Source organism: Bombina bombina, chromosome 2, assembly GCF_027579735.1.
Source record: "Bombina bombina isolate aBomBom1 chromosome 2, aBomBom1.pri, whole genome shotgun sequence".
In the NCBI taxonomy this organism is placed as follows: Eukaryota; Metazoa; Chordata; class Amphibia; order Anura; family Bombinatoridae; genus Bombina; species Bombina bombina.
Genome location: NC_069500.1, coordinates 851826257 through 851849068, shown reverse-complemented (window position 1 = coordinate 851849068; position 22812 = coordinate 851826257). Strand labels below are relative to the sequence as shown.

The 22812-nt window shown below is 37.1% G+C and overlaps 1 protein-coding gene across 1 annotated transcript in view; it reads left to right on the top strand.

The window, feature by feature from the left end:
• The window catches only part of LOC128649747 (phospholipid-transporting ATPase ABCA1-like), a 2013556-nt gene that overhangs the window by 307759 nt on the left and 1682985 nt on the right, over nt 1-22812 (top strand). The window contains exon 6 of the mRNA XM_053703184.1: nt 19025-19149. Within this exon, the coding sequence (XP_053559159.1) occupies nt 19025-19149 (125 nt within the window). The remainder of the gene's footprint in view (nt 1-19024; nt 19150-22812) is intronic.

Genomic DNA, 22812 nt, shown 5'->3' with positions numbered 1-22812 from the left:
TTAAAACACTTGCATTATTTGCAAGTTTTATAATTTCAATAGAAAATAGGTCTCAAAAAGCACAATTTTCCTCTTTTACACCTAGTTGAGCTGGGTGTAATATTTCTCAATGTATCGACAGCCTCAGACAGTATATTAACGGTTTCCGCTTTCATTGGAAACCTGGTATAATTTATCGATTAACGGCTTCTATTACTTTCTATGGGATGCGAAGCCGGAGTCCAGCTGCCGATATTGAGGTATAACGCGCCATTGGAAACAGTCGATAAACGATATTGCTTTCGACAGCATATTTAACGGTTTGCGAGTGCACGCAAACTGAATTACAACTCAATGGAAGCGAGCCCATAGTGTGCCTATGAGGGCAGATAATTATTGAACAGACTCAATGCTTATCACAAAAGTTCAACATTGGGTATAGTGAAGAGAGTGATAACCCAAAGTATCTGTTATATAAAATGCCAACCAGTTAGGGTTGCTGTGGCTGGAGGGTGAGGGAGTAGGGATTGATCTCATATGAAGCCTGATTATAGGGTAATTTTTTTTAATTTGGCATAAACATATAACCTGAAGGCTATAGTAGAGAAAGTTAGGGGCGCTGCAGATAGTGCTTCTCCAAAGTAACATCATAAACCCATAGTATTAAAACATGTATAACTGCCCTAGAAATTGCTTGATATTTAGAGCTTCTATTATAAAACATTGCTCATCTAATATAATCCATATAGAGAATTAAGCAAAGGTAAGCACGGTAGCAAAAGACTGCTAGCTGATATAATATAAATAAGCAAACATATTTTAACAAGGCTGTGGTTCAGTTATCAAGGAATATGTGTATATATTCTTGCATCAAATTTAGAAGTCATCGATGCATGCCTGCCAGAGGGAACAAGTGTATGCAATCCTTGAACATATGCTTGTATATGCAGTCAATAGTAAAAGTATGAAGCAATGTGTCTCCAGTACTGGATGCAGCAGGACATGTCATTCTTATTCTTTGAGAGCGTTGCAGAGTTAAACTGGCAGCAGGTAAAATGCAATGAGGAAGGAATAGCATCAAGCCTGTTGGCTTCTCATTAAAATGCCCCATGAGTGATAGTGGGACTGGTAAAGTGTCTAAGTAACTCTGTGTACAGACTCAGTTGTAAAGCAACAAACAGTCTAACTGTGGTGCAGACACTCGATCTAGCCAGGCTTATCAGTCAGATGACCTTTAAAACTAGCCACCCGGATCAAAAGGGCCCTGTAGTAAACCATAGCAATACTGTATATGGTGCCTCTTCTGTGGAAGACTTCTGTGAGATCCGGTAGTCGAAGCATCCATTTTAACCTCAGAAATAGAGGCGTAAGAAGAAAGGGAGTGTGAGTGCTGGTAAACAAGATCTGCGAGTCTAATATGGCGGAGTGCGCATATGATACAATCTTTAGCCTCTCTGTATATCCCCAAGGATTTACCCCGGCTCTCACCTTGCAGAAATTGAGCATGTAAGTACTCCCAGTGAGCAGGTCTATTTTTCTCCATCTCTATCCCGATCGGCTGCCTTGGGGCCAGAGCAGAGTGCAAAGCTGCGCTTAGCAGAGCTAGATCTGAGGAGGTCTCTGGGGTTGGGAAGGTTGTGGTCCGAGAGTGAACGCCAATAGGCCTCCAAAAAGAGTAGATAGAGCGCTGCTGTCTTCGTCTATGTTCTCACCATGGGGACAGAAGTGTTGCAGGTCATGGTCTTCCTCCGATAGGCCAGCAGTCATGACAAGATCATCTCCCGGAGCATCTGATGAGTTCTCCCTGTCAGAAGAGAGGCATCGGACAAGAGAGGCAAACTGTGCATCCATGCAGAGCTCCAATGCGGCGAGCGCAGTCCAGATTTGTGAATCCATCCTCTCCAGTATCTAGACAATCGATATTGTCCCTAGTAGGTAAGTATCGAAAGAAAGACCAGAGTCTAGGGACTGATGAACCACAATGTTGAGTTGTACCAATATCAACAGTAGAGACAGCGGGCTTTTCACTCTCTAAGGGATTGTGGCGTCACAGGGTGATTGACTATACTGTCCTCTATGCTTTGCAAGGTGATTCCCCTCTTGATAAGCTGTAAGAGGTTAGACTGCGATCTGTATGCGATCCGGTACTCGGCAGGTCTGCTCAACTCTATTCTCTCAAAAACTGCATGTCAGCATCTAGATGATTCTCCCATGTAAGCTGTGAGTCTTAAGTCTAGTTAAATTGTTTAAAAACTTAAATTTTGGAGCCCTGTGGTGAGTTTTAAAATATTATAAGCAGGAGCTCTCAAAACTTAAATTTTGGAGCCCTGTGGTGAGTTTTAAAATATTATAAGCAGTCTGCTCGGCTTCACAGTTGGCTCCCCCCCCCCCCCCCCCAGATAGAGCATACCTTTTAAATAACTTTCCAATTTACTTGTATCCAGGGGTCAAGTCCTACAAAAAAAAGTGTGGGAACTCACAAAGACGTCCACCCCCCTCACAATTAATATTGTTTTATACACACACACACACACACACACACAAACTGTATTTATATGTATATAATTTATACACATTGGTTAATCAAAGCAAATTAAAACCAATGAAGGGTTGAATGGTTGCCTTTGGGCCTGAGACGACTCCTCTGTCACAGAGTCTCACCCACTTAAGGTGCAATAGTCCTATTCCTGCTGAGGGGAGCTAAATAACTTTAGAGCAAATGTAGAAGACAGCACCAAAGTGTATGTGGCTTGTGGGGCACGGAACTCAGGATCTGCCTTATCCTGCAAACTCTCCAAGCAAACAAAAATATGTTCCAGCCTCCAGTAGTTTAAAAGACCTTTATTCTCTCATAAGCCAGGGTCTTAAGTAAAAAATACAATGTTTCAGGCCTGCATACATGACTAAGGGCCTATAGCAGGCCTGAAACGTTGTATTTTTTTACTTAAGACCCTGGCTTATGAGAGAATAAAGGTCTTTTAAACTACTGGAGGCTGGAAAATATTTTTGTTTGCTTGTGGAGCTAAATAACCCCAAAGCAAGCCATATAGCAGGACCGCTGACAGGCTTGAATTTACTGTATTGTAGGAAGTGTTACTGCCCATTACTAGAGGATCTCACTATCCCTCTAACTAGACTGTGCTCCAGCTCATTCCACCACCAGCAGCATTGTTTACTGAAGCATTTCTGTTCTCTGTTCAGAGGGAACTTGGTTCCTCCGGCAAAAAAAGTGCAGGAACTCTGTTCCCATGCGTTCCCACTGGACTTGACCCCTGCTTGTATCAAATTTGTTTAAAGGGTTATGAAATCCCAATGTTTTCTTTCAATAATTCAGATAGGACTTCCAATTTTACAGCTTTCCTATTTACTTCTATTATCTTGGTATGCTTTGTTGAAGAAGCAGCAATGTATTTTGTGAGCATTGTTTAAGCCAATAACATGAGGCATATTTCTTCAGCAACCAAACACCAGCTTCTGAGCCTACCTAGATATTCTTTTTCAGCAAAGGATACAAAGAGAACAAAACAAATTAGATAATAGAAGTAAATTGGAAATTTGTTTGAAATCACATGCTCTATCTGAATCATAAAAGAAAAAAGGTGGGTGTCGTGTTTACGTTACATTACAGCAAAGGATACCAAGAGAACAAAACAAATGAGATAATAGAAGTAAATTGGAAACTTGTTTAAAATTATCTCAATCAAGATAGAAAAAATGGGTTTCATTTCCCTTTAATTCTCTTGATATCCTTTATTGAATTAACAGTATAACACTTCTGGGAGCTAGATGAAAACATTGGGTCAGCCAATAACAAGAGGCCTATATGTAGAGCAACCAATCAGCTGCTAGCTACCAGTAGTGCTTTCCTACTCCTGCTTCTACCTAGGTATGCTTTTCAGCAAATGATACCAAGAGAAAGAAGCAAATTAGATAATCGAAGTAAATGGAAAAGTTGTTTCAAATTGCATGTTCTATCTGAATTGTGAAAGACAATTTTGGGGCTTCATATCCCTTCTGTTCCACAACCTGCAAGTTTGGAATATATACAGTATATACATTCTGAAATGGGTTACTAAATGTAAATACCTGCATGTAATTAAATGTACAAATGCTGTCACACAATTTTAACCCCATAAATGCACAACCACTACCATAGAGACCCAAATTAACTAGCTTGTTTGGTCAGTAAGACTCTGGGTTCACCAGGACAATGGGCAAACATACTCCCTACACATATTGACCTGGTAGAGTTTTATTGTGAAAGGTGCATCCTCCTGGTGATACTGACCTTGTAAGTTATTATAATGTACTATTGCTCATTATTATTCCCTTGATGCATGACTATTTATGAGTACCTTCCTTTAGAATGCTAATTAATGATAAGTGTTAATTAAAGCTGTATCACACTATTCGCGATTCTATTTTCTGTTTTATATTACAGAATTCATGAATAGAGTTATATTCCTTATAAATATTTGTATGCTATGTTTTTTTAAAATGTAAAATCAAATTATAGATAGATTATAGATAGGTAGGTAAGAAGGTATGTAGATAAATAGGTAGGCAGATAGATGTATATACAGGGAGTGCAGAATTATTAGGCAAGTTGTATTTTTGAGGATTAATTTTATTATTGAACAACAACCATGTTCTCAATGAACCCAAAAAACTAATTAATATCAAAGCTGAATAGTTTTGGAAGTAGTTTTTAGTTTGTTTTTAGTTATAGCTATTTTAGGGGGATATCTGTGTGTGCAGGTGACTATTACTGTGCATAATTATTAGGCAACTTAACAAAAAACAAATATATACCCATTTCAATTATTTATTTTTACCAGTGAAACCAATATAACATCTCAACATTCACAAATATACATTTCTGACATTCAAAAACAAAACAAAAACAAATCAGTGACCAATATAGCCACCTTTCTTTGCAAGGACACTCAAAAGCCTGCCATTCATGGATTCTGTCAGTGTTTTGATCTGTTCACCATCAACATTGCGTGCAGCAGCAACCACAGCCTCCCAGACACTGTTCAGAGAGGTGTACTGTTTTCCCTCCTTGTAAATCTCACATTTGATGATGGACCACAGGTTCTCAATGGGGTTCAGATCAGGTGAACAAGGAGGCCATGTCATTAGATTTTCTTCTTTTATACCCTTTCTTGACAGCCACGCTGTGGAGTACTTGGACGCGTGTGATGGAGCATTATCCTGCATGAAAATCATGTTTTTCTTGAAGGATGCAGACTTCTTCCTGTACCACTGCTTGAAGAAGGTGTCTTCCAGAAACTGGCAGTAGGACTGGGAGTTGAGCTTGACTCCATCCTCAACCCGAAAAGGCCCCACAAGCTCATCTTTGATCATACCAGCCCAAACCAGTACTCCACCTCCACCTTGCTGGCGTCTGAGTCCGACTGGAGCTCTCTGCCCTTTACCAATCCAGCCACGGGCCCATCCATCTGGCCCATCCAGACTCACTCTCATTTCATCAGTCCATAAAACCTTAGAAAAATCAGTCTTGAGATATTTCTTGGCCCAGTCTTGACGTTTCAGCTTGTGTGTCTTGTTCAGTGGTGGTCGTCTTTCAGCCTTTCTTACCTTGGCCATGTCTCTGAGTATTGCACACCTTGTGCTTTTGGGCACTCCAGTGATGTTGCAGCTCTGAAATATGGCCAAACTGGTGGCCAGTGGCATCTTGGCAGCTGCACGCTTGACTTTTCTCAGTTCATGGGCAGTTATTTTGCGCCTTGGTTTTTCCACACGCTTCTTGCGACCTTGTTGACTATTTTGAATGAAACGCTTGATTGTTCGATGATCACGCTTCAGAAGCTTTGCAATTTTAAGAGTGCTGCATCCCTCTGCAAGATATCTCACTATTTTTGACTTTTCTGAGCCTGTCAAGTCCTTCTTTTGACCCATTTTGCCAAAGGAAAGGAAGTTGCCTAATAATTATGCACACCTGATATAGGGTGTTGATGTCATTAGACCACACCCCTTCTCATTACAGAGATGCACATCACCTAATATGCTTAATTGGTAGTAGGCTTTCGAGCCTATACAGCTTGGAGTAAGACAACATGCATAAAGAGGATGATGTGGTCAAAATACTAATTTGCCTAATAATTCTGCACTCCCTGTAGATAGGTAAGATTTATAGGTAGGTAGATATATTTATAGATAGGTAGATTTACAGGTAGATGTGAGATTTATAGATAGACGGATACATCTAAATATGTACAATCATTCTATTATACCACATTTTCTAGCTTTTGAAATCTAAGATCCATGAGCAGAAATTTTCTACTTTATACTGTAAATAGTTCTATTAAAATACTATATTCTCTTCCTCATTATTTATAGCCTGACATATGTAAATGAAGCCATATGATTTCACGGATGGTCTGCACATCTGTACATTTATGGAACCATCACAAATTAAATGATTTAAATTGTACTGAAATGTAAAGAAGATAAGGAGTTTGCTAGGGATTTTTTTCTGCTAGGGGATTCACTCTGATCTGCTGTGCATCATGCATATAATTGGCACATCTGTAGTGGTTGTCACCTTCATACTTTTATCCATTAGCAGAAGAATTTTAAATCCATGTAACATACTTTAAGTTGTTTCAAAAATAATTACTTAAACTTTTTTTTAAGCAAATAAAGTTTGATGCTAAGAAGAACAACAAATAATGAAAATGAATATAAGTTGCTGCAACAATTTGATTGAACATTTCAAATAACAGTATCATACTATAAAACATAACTATCACAATTCATTAAAAGCATTTCAGATTGGACATTCCTTCATCTTTATTAATAATGTGCAAACATTTTTCTCTGCACATAATATAAATGCAAGAAGATCTACCATATAGGAAATGTTTGCTACAAAGGTAGAACCTTATCTATCATGAATAATATTATGTTAACTGACTTTCTGAATCTGTATAACTGTAAGCAGGTAGAAATCATTCACCTGAACTTGTTGCTATGGCAACAATATTGCATGTCCCATGTACAACAGTATAAATGTTATATATGTATATGTGCATGCAAGAATTAACTGTAAGCCTATACGGGATTTTTATAAGATTGACAGTCAGTAGTTGCACTTACTGCAGTGCTGGATGGGATGTGACCATTAACATGTGAAAGCATAATACGAGAAAATCTTCTGCGCTTAAATGCTATAGTATACAAATATCTTTATAATCCACAAATTCAAGCTTTAAATGGCATTGCAGGGTTTGTTTGTCTTTGTTGCATATAACAGAGAACATTTTAATATGTATTACAGTTTTGTTTTCATTCTTTTTTTTAAATGTATGTTCTTATCGTTTCTAATTAGGTTTGTGGCATTTGTACGCAGTACAAACTGATTCTGTAGTATTTTCTGTGTGTGTATTTAACATTGAAAGCATGAGCAAGCACTACTTGATAGCAGGTAAACAGAACAGTTCTTTATTAAGCTCAGATGCAATCCAAACAGCAACAAGAGAAACTGAAAGTAAAACTTAAAATGGCTACTGACCATAGAGTTCCACACAAACAGTTCCACAGTGTCCTTTCTTAAAGTAACAGCATAACCACATCTCCCCAACTATTTCCAAATCCCCCCTTTAAACATACAACATTATCTAACAACAAAGAAGCTACAAAAATGTGTTATGATGGCTAAATACACTTTATTCTATGATATAATTATTCAGTCTCTCAGGAGGGCTTATTAATCTATCCTAAGGGGGCTTGCTGTCTGTTGTCCCTTGTATGATGTGTATCTCAAACCTACAGCTCTGCCATGCTGCTCATGCTGGACATAGCATGCTCCTAGGACAGTATATTTAAGGAGCCCATACAGGTTTAAAAGGAGTTTTTGCTAGTTTGGCAGGATAGTTTGAAGGCTGTGATGAACTTTATCAGATTGGTAAAACATTGATACATACGTAAGTGTATCCCTTCCTTGAAAATATATAGAGAGTATATTGGAAAGTTGCATAAAATTGCATGCTCTATCTGAATCATGAAAGAAAACATTTGGGTTTCATATCCCTTTAATGTAAACTGGGTGCTAGCCGACAACTGTCAAAACCTAAAATGGCAGTGATTATTGGGAAGGGGAAGAGTTAGGGATCTGTTTGGGAGGGATTAGAGAGTTTGGAAGGTAAGGTGGATCCCTACACTGCAGAAAATGATGACATAAATAAAATGAATTAATTTTAAAAATCCCTATAACTTTATACTGGCAGACTGTCTGCCAGTATCTAATATTGTGGTAAGAAATGGGGGTGTGAGCTTTTTAGGAGGGATCTGGGAGGTGTCAGGTGGGAGGGTAATACCTACACTACAATACTATTACATTTACCAGCTAACTAATTAACCTAAACACTGCCGATAAACTTTTACAACCATTTGTGTTATGACTGTACAAGCGGTATATAAATTCTTTCAGTAAGAAACCCAAAGTTTGTAAAAGAAAAGTTAATATTTTTTTTTATATGATCGCATTTGGCGGCTAAATGGTGGCATGAAATATACCAAAATGTACCAAGATCAATAAATTGGGTTAAATAAAAATGGTTCTATTTCTGTTTAAATGGAGTAATAGCAAAAATGCTGAAAATTCAAAACTTCAAGAAGGAAAATAATATATTTAAAAAATCCTGTGTATATTTCTAGTCTTCTTACAGTCTATGGTGTCCATTTATCAAGCTCCGTATGGAAACATTTATCAAGCTCCGGAAACAGAAGTTATGAAGCAGCGGTCTAAAGACCGCTGCTCCATAACCTGTCCGCCTGCTCTGAAACGGCGGACAGAAATCAACCCGATCGAATACGATCAGGTTGATTGACACCCCCTGCTAGTGGACGCGAATCTGCAGGGGGCGGCATTGAGCAAGCAGTTCACAAGAACTTCTTGTGCAATGATAACTGCCAACAGCATACTTTATCGATGTGCAGTGGACATGAAACGCTACATCGTATCATGTCCGCTTGCACATTAATAAATTGACCCCTCTATACAGGCATACCTCGTTTGATTGCGCTTTGCTTTATTGCACACCTCAGATATTGCTCTTTTTACAAATTGAAGATTTGTGGCAACCCTGTGTTGAGCAAGTCTGTCTGCACCATTTTACAAACATATATACACATAAATACACATATAAACACCTATAAATATAAATATATATATATATATATATATATATATATATATATATATATATACATACATACATACACACACATACACACATCACCAGCAATAAGATTATGACTCACTGAAGGCTTAGATTATTTTAAGCAATAAAGTTATTTTTTAATTAAGACTCGTACATTGTTTGTTTGTTTGTTTTTTAAGATATAATGCTATTACACACTAAATAGACTACGGAATAGTGTAAATATAACGTTTATATGCACCGGGAAACCAAAAAATGAGTGTGACTCACTTTATTGCTATATTGGCACACAGGGACACAAATACAGACACACACAAATATGCAAACACACAGGTATAGATAGACGCACACACAGCCACACACACTCACACAAACATGCACACAGGGACCCACACACACTCACACAAACATGCACACAGGGACCCACACACACTCACACAAACATGCACACAGGGACCCACACACACTCACACAAACATGCACACAGGGACCCACACACACTCACACAAACATGCACACAGGGACCCACACACACTCACACAAACATGCACACAGGGACCCACACACACATTTACGCAATCATACACACAGGGACCCACACACACTCACAAAAACATGGACACAGGGACCCACACACACTCACACAAACATGCACACAGGGACCCACACACACTCACACAAACATGCACACAGGGACCCACACACATTTACACAATCATACACATGATGATAAAAGAAGCAAATTAGAAAGTTGCTTACAATTGCATGCTCTATCTGAATGATGACAGTTTAATTTTGACTAGACTGTCCCTTGAAGGAAAGTGTCCTCCCCAGATCATCCCTTAAACTCACAGCCCTCCAACAACAAAAAAGGAGGGGGATTGCTATCAAATTCACAACTCTACATATCTCTGGACTCATAAACCCCCATCAAGAACAAAGATTAGTCAAGCCCACCGAACATACTACGTAATTATTTTGACTTTTTTTAGGTCTCTAACAAAAAAAACTCTCATAGAGGATTTAACCCCCGCACACACTTTCACATTTAAGGATTATTTTAATATAAATAAATTATTTCCTTTTCAAGTCAATAGGATATTGTTATTCCAAAGAAAAAAAAGCATATATACTCAACCATAAGGAAAAAGAACAAATCGAATCATTGAAGTCTTTCAATTATTCGATTTGTTCTTTTTCCTTATGGTTGAGTATATATGTACTTATGTCTATAAGTACAGCAAATAAATATGATGGCAGCTAACACAACAATAAAACATCAATTGCTATTATTTCTATTGATGTTTTGTTTACTATGAAGAGTTTTTCAGCATGAAATGTAAACAATAGTTCATTTTTGAGATACAAATAATAAAGCCGTCAGTTTTACCAAGTACGGGAGCGTGCTACATGTGAATAAATGGCGTGATCAGGCTTGCTGTGATTAGACAGTGACCCCATGACGCTCTATTTGAAAATGCATCTGCACTGAAGAGGACGGCTTCACAGTAGAGGTAAGTATCATTTTCAGAGAAAATTAGGCATTTCAAAAAAATCTGAAAAAAGGCAATCCTCCTAGTGCATAATTATGTAACTTTTTCCCAGCGTTTACTGTCTCTTTAATATATGACAAAATAAACCTAGAGCAAAAATCAATACATAAAACATAATACATTTTTTAACAAACACATCAGTTTGTCAACTTGTAAAGCCCTGGATTTATTCTGTTAAAACTCTACCTGATTTCATTTTTGAGGTGGTATTAAAACCTCAAGGATGATATAAATCATTTTTAACTTTAAATCCTACTGCGAATAGTAAATGTCAGTATTTAGGTTATATAGAGGTGCTAGTTTGATTGTAAGTTCACAAAATTGATGATATTTTTTCCACATATGTAATCAGCAAATAGCATTCCTTCATCTAGCGTATGATTGTTTGATATATAACTATGCAAATAAATATTGGAATGTCTCATTGGATTCCAAACAGGTAGCTCAAATGACAGCTGCAGTTAAAATAACTCATTTACATACCCTTGTGATAGATGACACATTTTTGTCTGTCCCAGGATATTTCCTTATGCAAATTATTAACAATATGTAGTTAAAGGACCAGTCAACACAGTAGATTTGCATAATCAGCAAATGCAAGATAACTTAGTCTGAACTTCAAATGAACAGTAGATTTTTTTTCTGACAATTTTAAAAGTTATGTCTTTTTCCACTCCCCCTGTACCATGTGACAGCCATCAGCCAATCACAAATGCATACACATACCATGTGACAGCCAACAGCCATTCACAAATGCATACACACTTATTCTTGCACATGCTCAGTAGGAGCTGGTGACTAAAAAAGTTTAAATATAAATGGAATGGAAGCAAATTGGAAAGTTGTTTAAAATGGCATGCTCTATCTGAATAATGAAAGTTTAATTTTGATTGAGTGTCCCTTTAAACATATACAATTGCACTACATACTTTATAAGCTAGATATTAAAACATTGTTTTAAACTAGAAACAGGTGGTTAACACTATGGGGCCCATTTATCAAGCTCCGGATGGAGCTTGAGGGCCCGCGTTTCTGGCGAGCTTGCAGGCTCGCTAGCAACAGCAGTTATGAAGCAACAGTCTAAAGACCGCTGCTCCATAACCTGTCCCTCTGCTCTGAGCAGGCGGACAGACATCGCCGCAATTCAACTCGATCAAGTACGATCGGGTTGATTGACACCCCCTGCTGGCGGCCGATTGGCCGCGAATCTGCAGGGGGCGGCATTGCACCAGCAGCTCACAAGAGCTGCTGGTGCAATGCTGAATACGGGGAGCGTATTGCTCTCCGCATTCAGCGAGGTCTGTCGGACCTGATCCGCACTGTCGGTTTAGGTCCGACAGACCTTTGCTAAATAGGCCCCAATATCATTCAATAGCAAAGTTTGAGATTATTTTTTTTCTGATCTGTTTAAGGGAGTTTTTTAAGCATCAGAAATAATTCACATAATTACAAAAGGTCTGCATGCAAAATAGGGCCCCATTATAAGTGGAGCGCAATGCCAATAGGCTCCAATGGGAGCCTTGTTCTGATGCCGTCAGAGAGGTAAAGTAGCGCTGCGATGGCAGCAGTTTGTAAATATAAGAAGTAAAAAAAGGAAAAGAGGTGAAACACAATCCCACAAATGAATATTCCAAAACAAGTGTAACTATATACTCACAAATTAGTAGCACTTAATTGTGCAATAGAGGCAAGCTGATCCATCTGAGCTGTCCAGCTAGCTCACACTCAGGTCTCCACTGGGTCACTTGAAGCAGTGGTGGTTGATCAAGGACAAGCACTGGAATCCACAACTGTAATGCCAATTCCAGAGATGAGAGCTGGGGTCCCTAGAAAGGACTGTGTAAGGTCCCGACAAGGCTGATAGAGAGAGGAGACAAAAGACCCTTCCACCCCCAGAGGACTCTTAGGACTCGATAAGAAACAATGGTGTTTATTAAACACTAAAAACACAACTTCACAATGCCTTTCTCAGTTATACAACTGTTTCCTCAGGTGATATAAAACATAATTTAAACAGACCCTACTTAAATACACACGGCAAAGGTGTGCACCTCCTACTGCGCATGTCTATAGCCATCCCTAGCCGAGATTGGTGAGATGTCATACAATCACATTGTCACTCGCATATACACATAACACATAATTATACATGTATATAATCATATACATACTGTATATATTTACTTGGAACACACAGTTCCCATAGACCACAATGTAAAGGCACTATTCAGTGCCGGTTTTTTTCTAACACCCCACTCCCACCAACTTTAACCCCAAAATACTGCCTAGTGCAGTAAATTTATTAAAAAATAAAGATGCTGCTATCTTTATTTTTTAACAAAACACACTACACAGTCTTTTGGGGGCATTTTGGGGCACATGGTTAATTTTATAAGCGACAATTGCTACCGCCAGCAATAACCAGCCACTTGTAATGGCCAGTTAATTATTGTGTGCCCGCAAACATTTTAAAAGTATTAATGTAAAAGTCTGGAATTTGGAATTCAGGATTTATGGATTTGTACCTGTACTTAGTATAGTCTCTATAAAGTTTTTTTTTAAGCGGATACTTGTGTTATTCTATGCTATTACATGGAAACCCTAACTGGAATAAAAACAAAACAAAACAAAAAAACATGAAGATAAATTTGATTTACAGGCAACTAACTACTGTTTATTAATAATTCAGGATGCTAAGATAATTATATTGATTTTAGATATATGAAAGAAAAGACTTTGACCATTTAAAAATACTTAATTAAATTGATTCAAGATCAATGAAAACACTTGTGTCCTTTAAATGAATTCTAAATAACACCTTCATTAAAATTTTCTATGACTATATTACTTAAACGGACAGTCTACTTGAAAATTGTTATTGTTTAAAAAAGATAATCCCTTTATTACCCATTACTCATTTTTGCATAACCAACACAGTTATATTAATGTACTTTTTACCTCTGTGATTAAAAAGTATATTAATATAAGCCTCTGCAAACTGTCCCCTTACCTAAGTTCTTTTGACAGACTTGCATTTTAGCCAATCAGTGCTGATAATATTATCTATATGAGCACATGAACTAGCACTGACTAAATGTCTCAGAATACACTGAGATAAGATGCGACCTTCAACAGTTTAGAAATCAGTTTTAACCTACCTAGGTTTAGCTTTTAACCAAGTATACCAAGAGTAAAAAGCAAATTTGATAACAAAAGTAAACTGGAAAGTTGTTTAAAATTGCATGTCCTATCTGAATCATGAAAGTTGAATTTTGACTTGACTGGCCCTTTAAAATGGCATTTTTTTTTTTTTAAAGAACTTCTAATTCTTATATGATCTAATGAGCCTATGCAATTAGGTATTGAGAGCTTGTACTCTGCATATAATGAACTTAGAACAAATGCGCTGTTAGTAAAAATTTAACCTCACTAATTTAATTTATATTGAAATATATTTGTAGTTTTTTAGGGGATGCATTGCTAAAAGGGAAAGTAACTATCTTAAAACTGGAATATGAAATATTTAAAGGGCCAATATAGTTCTAATATACTTACATTATCACAAAGTTCACATTATTTTTATATGCACACTTACTGAGGCTTCTACTGAGCATGTACAAAAGTGTACAGGATATAATCATATGCATTTTGGGATTGTCTGATGGCTGTCACATGATACAAGGGGAGGCAAAATTGAATTAACTTTGAAATTTGCCAAAACATATTCTGCTGCTCATTTCAAATTTAAGTGCTATTGCATTGTCTTTATATTGTGTAGTTGTCAATTATTAAATTCTACTGTGTTTCTTTAACTATGCTTTATAAAACAACTTTGCAGTATAATTTATTTTATACATTAATATTATTTTCCCCCTTTTCATGTGATATAATCCTGAACATGTTCAGTTATTTTAATTCTTACAAATGAAAATGCATATTGCAGATTTTCCAAGGCTTACCCTGCTACTGAACTCCCTAATTGTCCTCAGCAGATAACAAAACTGCTAAACAATGCATATTGGTTAGAATAATGAACATGGCTTACCTAGTCTACCCCAGTAAGAAGTTTGAATTGGTGCAACAAGTAAGCCAAGTGGTGGAGTGGAGTTTGGCAATTGAAAAAATAATTGCAGCAAATATTTGTTTCTAAAATGTCTAAACGTAGCTGCTATGTTATTTCATAACAAGACAACAAATATACTGTAATTACAAATTGTTTATTGTGCCTTTAAAGGGACATTCTGGTCAAAATTCAAATGCACATTCTTGAATACAAACATATTTGCAATATACATGTATTGGCAAAAATGCTTTAAGTAAAGTTATCAACGTTTTAGTGTTAACATTGTTCTCGGCATGTGCATGTGAACATAGCTTGATATACTCAGTGCACCAGCATTTTAAATATAATGCAACTGCTCAGAGTGCCAGTGGGGCTTGTAATCATGTCAGCTATTAACAAATTAAGTTAAAATGCTGGTGCACGGTGCATACTTAAATACACATTTGAAACAGCTGTAGATTTTATTAGCATTTCTTTGCATTAATGTGGATTCCAATTTTGGCTAGAATGTCCCTTTAAGTGACCAACCTCACAAGAGTACTGACTATAATTTATCATTTTAATACAGCCCTCCATTTCCATATGCATATTCCATCTATGAATTTGAGTTTATTTAAAATGTGTAGCTGCCATAAATTAATTGTCAAATGCTTTGCAGAAGATCATTTTTGGCTCTCTGTTATTTAAACGTAACTAATAATGTATATTGCAGATCAGTTTTATACAGATCATTGTTTCTAATCATGTTAATCTCTCTGCGATATTTAAGTTGTTGTTTTTTTACTTTGCTTATAATCCCTTTAATATGTTCTGTTCCATACACAAAGGATATACTGTAATTAAAGGGACATTAAACACTTTGTGATGATAATATAAAATGATAAATCATATTTATAGAAAAATCTCTACAATATGCTTTTATTATTTATTTTGTCCCCTTTTCCTTTAATTCCTTTCTGAAATTGTGGGCATTTCTGTTCCTGTTAAAAATGGAAGTACAGGACAGTGTTATATTCCACACAGCCATTGCCTACACATTCTAGAGACCTATGTATAACTGTCCCTAATTGTCAACAGCAGAGAAAGTAACCTAAGTTTCAACATGGCAGCTCCCATTTTTTTATAGACATTAAAACTTTACACTTATTTTGTTACTTTTTATACAACTAATGAAAATATAAAAAATATATACGTTATCCTCATACTAATCTTTTTGTTAAATGTATCATTCTATCTAGCATCTATTTAATGTTTAATGTCCCTTAAAGGTTTATACACACATATTCATGGTATGCTGAGTGCTATGCATTTGTAAATTCCAATAACTTTTGATGTGGCTATCTTAATTATTATGAATTTCAAAACTGTTATTTTATTGTCTCAATAAAGTATATGCCTGCATGAAACATCCTATTATATAAAAGGCCAAGTGTGTTTGTCTGAAGCTGTCATGTGCAGTAGAGACAGCACGAGGACAAACACACCTGGCCTTACCTGACATGCTGTTGCAATGAAAGTGGGCGTGGTCGGGGGAAGAGAAAGAAAAAGAGAGGGGAAGATAGAGAAAAAGAGAGGGGGGAGAGAGAGAAAAAGAGAGGGGGGAGAGAGAGAAAAAGAGAGGGGGGAAAGAGAAAAAGAGAGGGGGGAAAGAGAAAAAGAGAGGGGGAAAGAGAAAAAGAGAGGGGGAAAGAGAGAAAAAGAGAGGGGGAAGAGAGAGAGCAAAAGAGAGGGGGAGAGAAAGCATGCAGAAGAGGGGGGGAGACAGAGAGCACAAAGGAGAGAACGCAAACGAGAGGGGGGAGAGAGAGAGCAAAAGAGAGGGGGAGAGAGCTAAATAGAGGGGAGAGAGAAAGAAAAAGAGAGAGGGAGAGAGGGAGCAAAAGAGAGGGGGGAGAGAGAGAGCAAAAGAGAGGTGGAGCGAGAGAGAGCGCAAAAGAAAGGGGGAGAGGGCACAAAGAGAGGTGGAGCGAGAGAGAGCGCAAAAGAGAGGGGGAGAGAGAGAGCAAGGGGTGGGACCGCTGTACTGCCAAAAATGGCCTGTGTGAATGGGCTTTAGGACTAGTAGTTTATAATTAGTATAACAAAGATATGATTTTTAACAATGATGCCGTGTCTCTTTTTGACATACATACAGAGTAAGGCAGTTGAAATAATTTTTAAACATAAAATGTTGATTAAGGAAAAGAAAACAACATTATTTAATGCCAAAATATTTTCCTCTATTTAATTCTACCTGGCCCATCACAATACCTGTCTAAACCAGGAAGGAATTTTCAGTACTCTGATCTTATAATAGTAATAATTTCTTTTTAATTAGCAAATATGTAATGGGAAAAAAGGAAACAATTTGTATTTGTCGGCACCAAATATTGTCACTTGTAAATAACAACACAAGGGGACAGGATAAAAGCCTGAAAAGAATCAAGCCAGAACAAGTAATTAAGAAAAGCAGTGCGCTGAATTAAAGACATTTTAGAACATAATTATAGGCATGAGATGCTTGAAATAATATATTTTTATTAACGCATTCCCAGCAAGGATGAATACAGAAAGGAAGATAAGCCAGCTAAATGTACCTTTTCGAAAAGTCTAGTTGAGAGAGGCAAAAAACCTAAAGATCTCTCATGGGGGCTGATTTATCAAAGTGTGGACGGACATGATATGCTGTCGGCATTTATCATTGCACAAGCAGTTCTTGTGAACTGCTTGTGCAATGCCGCCCCCTGCAGAACTGTGGCTAATCGGCTGCTAGCAGGGAGTGTCAATCAGCCCGATCGTATTGGATCGGGCGGATTGATGTCCGTAGCCTCAGAGCAGGCGGACAAGTTATGGAGCAGCGGTCTTGATAATTCGGCCCCATAGAATCCATGTTCACTTGTTCATTTCAGACATATTCATTTCCAAAGTCACACCAACTAAATTCACTTTTTTCCACAATGCCAGGAGGAAGTGAGTCAAAGGGCGACAGACCAACCACAAATGCATATCTTTGTTAACATTGTTGGGGGGAAAAAATGCCCACTTCACAAGTTGCCTCACCAACTAAATTTGCCAATAATATTTAAAAATAAACATCAAAACATATATATATTATTTGACAAAATACATCTAAACATATAAAAACATATTTATATTATTTGACAAAATACATATAAAAACATATTAAAAAAAATGCAACCGCATTATGTTCCCTCTCATGAAAATGCATAAGTATAGGAGAGTGCATAAATTTCGGATTACAAATTTTCAACTTATGCTGGCCTAAGCGCTCCTTCATATTCTAAGATATCTCCCCAATAAACAAAAAGCCACATGGGCAATTCAGTGCATAGACCACATAAGATGAGTTACATGTGTAATAATATTTAATACAAGCTTCCTTCCTGTGTGAAGAAGACAATGTCACCCCACTATTCAATAAACAAATCATCAATATAGCTTAACTAAACATGTATCTTGGAACACTGTATTAGTATGTTATTTTGTTTTATTCAGAAATCAGAATCCATGTTCATTTTAGGCAAAAGAGATTATATATTATTAAAAAAGAAAGAACGCTGCCCTCCAAGTAGCCATACCAACCAAAAAAATACACTAGTAGCCATACCAACCAAAGTAGCCATACCAACCAAAAAAATACACTATTTTCCTAGACCAAAAAATGCAGTATGTTACTGAGTTCCCAAAGATTTAAAGGGACATGAAACCCAAACAAATTCTTTCATGGTTCAGATAGAGAAAACAATTTTAAACAACATTCCAATTTAATTTGCTTCATTCTTTAGATATCCTCTGTTGAAGAAATAGCAATGCACATGAGTGAGCCAATCACATGAGGCATTTATGTTCAGCTACCAATCAGCAGCTACTGATCCTATCTAGGTATGCTTTTAAAAAAATGATATCAAGACAGTGAAGAAAATTAGATAGATGCTCCTACTAACTCATGACAGAAAAAAATTGGGTTTCATGTCCCGTTAAATCAGTTGCATTAGTCTCTGTAATGACTATGGGACTGTATGAATAATCACAAGGCTTGATATTGTCAGAACTCAAACATTCTTCCCCATTATAAGCCATTAGATTGTGCTGTATGGAAATGTTGAATTTTATCTAATTGTTTGTCTTATTTTTAAAATCTGTCCCATAGTCCTCTGCTTTGTTTTGTATTTAAAAAGAAAAACGAAAAACAACTTTATCAGTGAATTGAATGTCTTTTTTTTTTCTCCTTTCTATAGACGGATTATTTACTATAAGGGATATTTTGAAAACAAATGAACAATTTACTTTTCTCATGCAAAACATGTCCTTTTCATTCTCTGACATTGAATCCATAATGGCTGCATATATCAACCCACAACAGGTAAATTATAAAATGTAACTATATGTTTTTCACGTTTTCCCTATTTCTGTCAACATCTTTAAATTTATGAAAATATATTGTCAGTTATTAAAATTACCTTTTTTACCTGCTATATTTACTTATACAGAGTATATTGTATTGTAGTATTTTGTAGTTCCCTATGGTTTACATAATGAATCTTTGCTCCAAGGTTCCAAAGTGATATACAGCAACTCAATACAAGAATCTAATGCTTTAAACATACGAATTGCTTGCCTTAGGTGCACAATGCAATACGCTATGCTTTTTATAATGAATTGCCTAATATTAATTCATAGATTCACTAAAGAAGCTTCACTTGAGAAGAAACCCCCATATTATTTGAATTATTTTCTCTAGTATGAAGAATTGTGTATACATTTGAAATAATTTTATTCAAGAGATATTCTGCCACTAAATCATTTAAAGGGCCGTTATAAGGTTTATCCACACAGTATAAATACTTGCTGGTCCCAAGTGAAAAATGGCGCTGATCTAATCTGCAACTCTAGTTTCACATCTGAGTTGCAGTACTAGTGCTGTTTATTGGATCAACAGCATTTTCCAATCAGGACTGGCAGTGCTCTGCGGGTCCCGAGCTGTATTTCTGCTGTGTATTTAAATCGCCATAAAACACAACATTTTTCTTTCATGATTCAGATACAGAATACAATTTTAAGAGTTTCCAATTTACTTCTATCATCGAATTTGTGTCTTTCGCATGTTGTTTTTTCCTGAAGAGGTATCTAGATAGGTAGCGTGCACGTGCCTGAGGCACTACATGACAGGAAATGGTGATGTCATCTAGTGCTCTTGCTAATATATAACATTGTTGCAAAACTGCTGCCATATAGGGCTAGATTTATTAAAGCTGAGGCGTACAGGGGCGGGTATACGCGCCCCTGTACGCCTCAGCTCGCCTGTGGCGGGGTGAAAATACCCGCAGGTATTCGGCATTGCACACGAGCGCAATTTTGCGCTCGCGTGCAATCCCGCCCCCTGCCCGCACACAGCCAATCACGCGCGGGCAGGCGCTGTCAATCTCCTCGGTCTGACTAGACCGAGGAGATTGGATTTCGCCAGATTAGAGGTGGCGAAGAGGCTCAGGAAGCAGCGGTCTGGTGACCGCTGCTTGATAAATGAAGGCGAGCAAGTTCTTGACAGAACTTGCTGCCGTATGGGCTTAATAAATCTAGCCCATAGTGTTTCAGACACGTGCACACTCCTGATCTTACCTTCCTGTTTTTCAACAAAGGATAACAAGAAAAAAAGACAATTTGATAATAGAAGTAAACTGGATTTTTTTTTTTCAATTGTAGGTTCTATTTGAATGATGAAATAAACATTTTGGGGTTTTAAGTCCCTTTAACCCTTTGCGGGGAATGAATGTACAGCAATCTAGGGACAACAGAGCATGTCATGTTTTGACTATAATGGCCCATTACTGTTTTGAAAATACATTTTTTTTAAAAATGTGATAGCAAAATTAATGTATGCTAAAAATATTGAAAGAAAACTGAGTCTAAAGGACAATTTGCGCACCTGACTTAGTCATGTAACATAGCACATGTAGCTTTTTATGCTGCAGTTAGATTTTGTTCCATGAGTATTCTTAAATGCTGTAAACGTTGACATTTAGGGTACGATCGGGTTGATTGACACCCCCCCTGCTGGCAGACGATTGGCCACAAATCTTCAGGCTGCTGGTGCAATGCTGAATACGGAGAGCGTATTCCTCTCCGCATTCAGCGAGGTCTGTCTGACCTGATCCGCTATCGAGCAGCCACTTCCCTATTATCTTCCTGTCCATCTGCTTGAGGTGAGGGTGCAGACCCAATACAGGTAGCTCTCAGTTTAAGCCGGGGTTAGGTTCCAGAAAGAATGGTTGTAAATTGAAACTGTTGTAAATTGAAATCTGTGGGGTGACAGTAGAGCGCTGGTACAAAGGAGATACCACACACTTACAAAATGAGAAGATCCTTCGTTCTTCTCAGTGTTGTTTAAGTGAAAAGGGGAGTGGGGTAAGTGCGCTAAAAAAGCTAAAGGTATCAGAACAAAGTTTAATTTTTCTTAATGATTATTAGTATTACATTAATATTTGAAGTATTGTTTATGTTTTGCTATGTTTAAACAGTGGTGAAAACAATAAGATGTGATCTTCGAAATATATGCTAAAATAAAAATAAAAATTAGCTAATAAAACAAATGTTGAGAGAAAGTGTTGTTCTTTAAATTTTATGTGCTAAAATTAGGAGTGGATTTAAACTTCTCTAAGTGATATCATAAAAAAAGTAACTAAAATTGTTGCTAAAAAAGGTAATGTGAAAAAATGTATCATTAACAGTGTTTAAAATGTATTATGTTTGAAAACTCCTTATATAGGGTTATACGGTACTAAGAGACTGAGTAGTAAAAAGTGAAATATCAATAGCAATATTTGAGATTATATATTTATGGGTCCAGAACTCAAAATAGCAGGTTCCAAGGGACCAATTAGATAGCCCTTATATAGTAATTGCACACAGATGTAAATAATCTTTCATATTTATTATCGATTAAAAGTTTTACAATATAACAATTAGAAAGGGGACGTCTCCCCAATTGCACAGCCTAAAATTTCTCTAAAATCATAAAAATCTAAAACAGACTTAAATAAAACGATCTCTGTAATTGTCAGCAAATATTCAAAAACTATATATCATATAAGCACGGTTGAATTTTGTATTGTGAACTCTCGTAATGATAGATTCGTTATCCGGAGTGAATTTTTTTATATCACCTTAAAATTATATGTGAATAGTACAGAGTATCTATGCAAGTTCCGTAATAGATTGTGATGACACACAGAGGTATGTTTTCTAGGGGTGATTACACACTCCCTTCAATTGTGGTTAAGACAAATTTTAAAGCTTACTTTTTCTGAATCCTGGAAGAGCTTCTGGAGCCTGTGTCCGCCGGCTATCTCTCAGCCGAGTCAGCACGCCGCATGGATCTTGGCGTCTGACGTCACCAGTAAATCCGCCGGTTGTCAAAAACAGAAGAAATTCTCAGCTGGAGTGTATGTTGTATCCAGGTATGATTTGGGAGATAAGTTCTTTGTGAGCCAGTAGAAATTGCACCCTGCACCTAGTGCCAATGCACGCAGGGATAAGTTAGACTCAGATATTGATGATTCAAAACGTAGCAGAATAACCCGGGTTACCTCAGATATTGATTAAAAGTTGATCTGGGATTCAGATGTCATCATCTGTAATAGGCACAGTCACTTAGATCGACGCGTTTCACTCACTAGGGAGGTTATTCTGCTATGTTTTGAATAATCAATATCTGAGTCTAACTTATCCCTGCGTGCATTGGCACTAGGTGCAGGGTGCAATTTCTACTGGCTCACAAAGAACTTATCTCCCAAATCATACCTGGATACAACATACACTCCAGCTGAGAATTTCTTCTGTTTTTGACAACCGGCGGTGTCAGCCGTTTAGGAATCAGTCCGGGATGCAACCCAACTGCTAGCGTGAATAGAAAACACACGCTAGCACACTGAGAAAGAACCAGGACGTGACCCACTCAGGAAACAGATGAGAATGGTAACAAACAGAAAGACAAAGTTCTCTTTTGCAGCTTGTAAAAGTAAATGTCCCT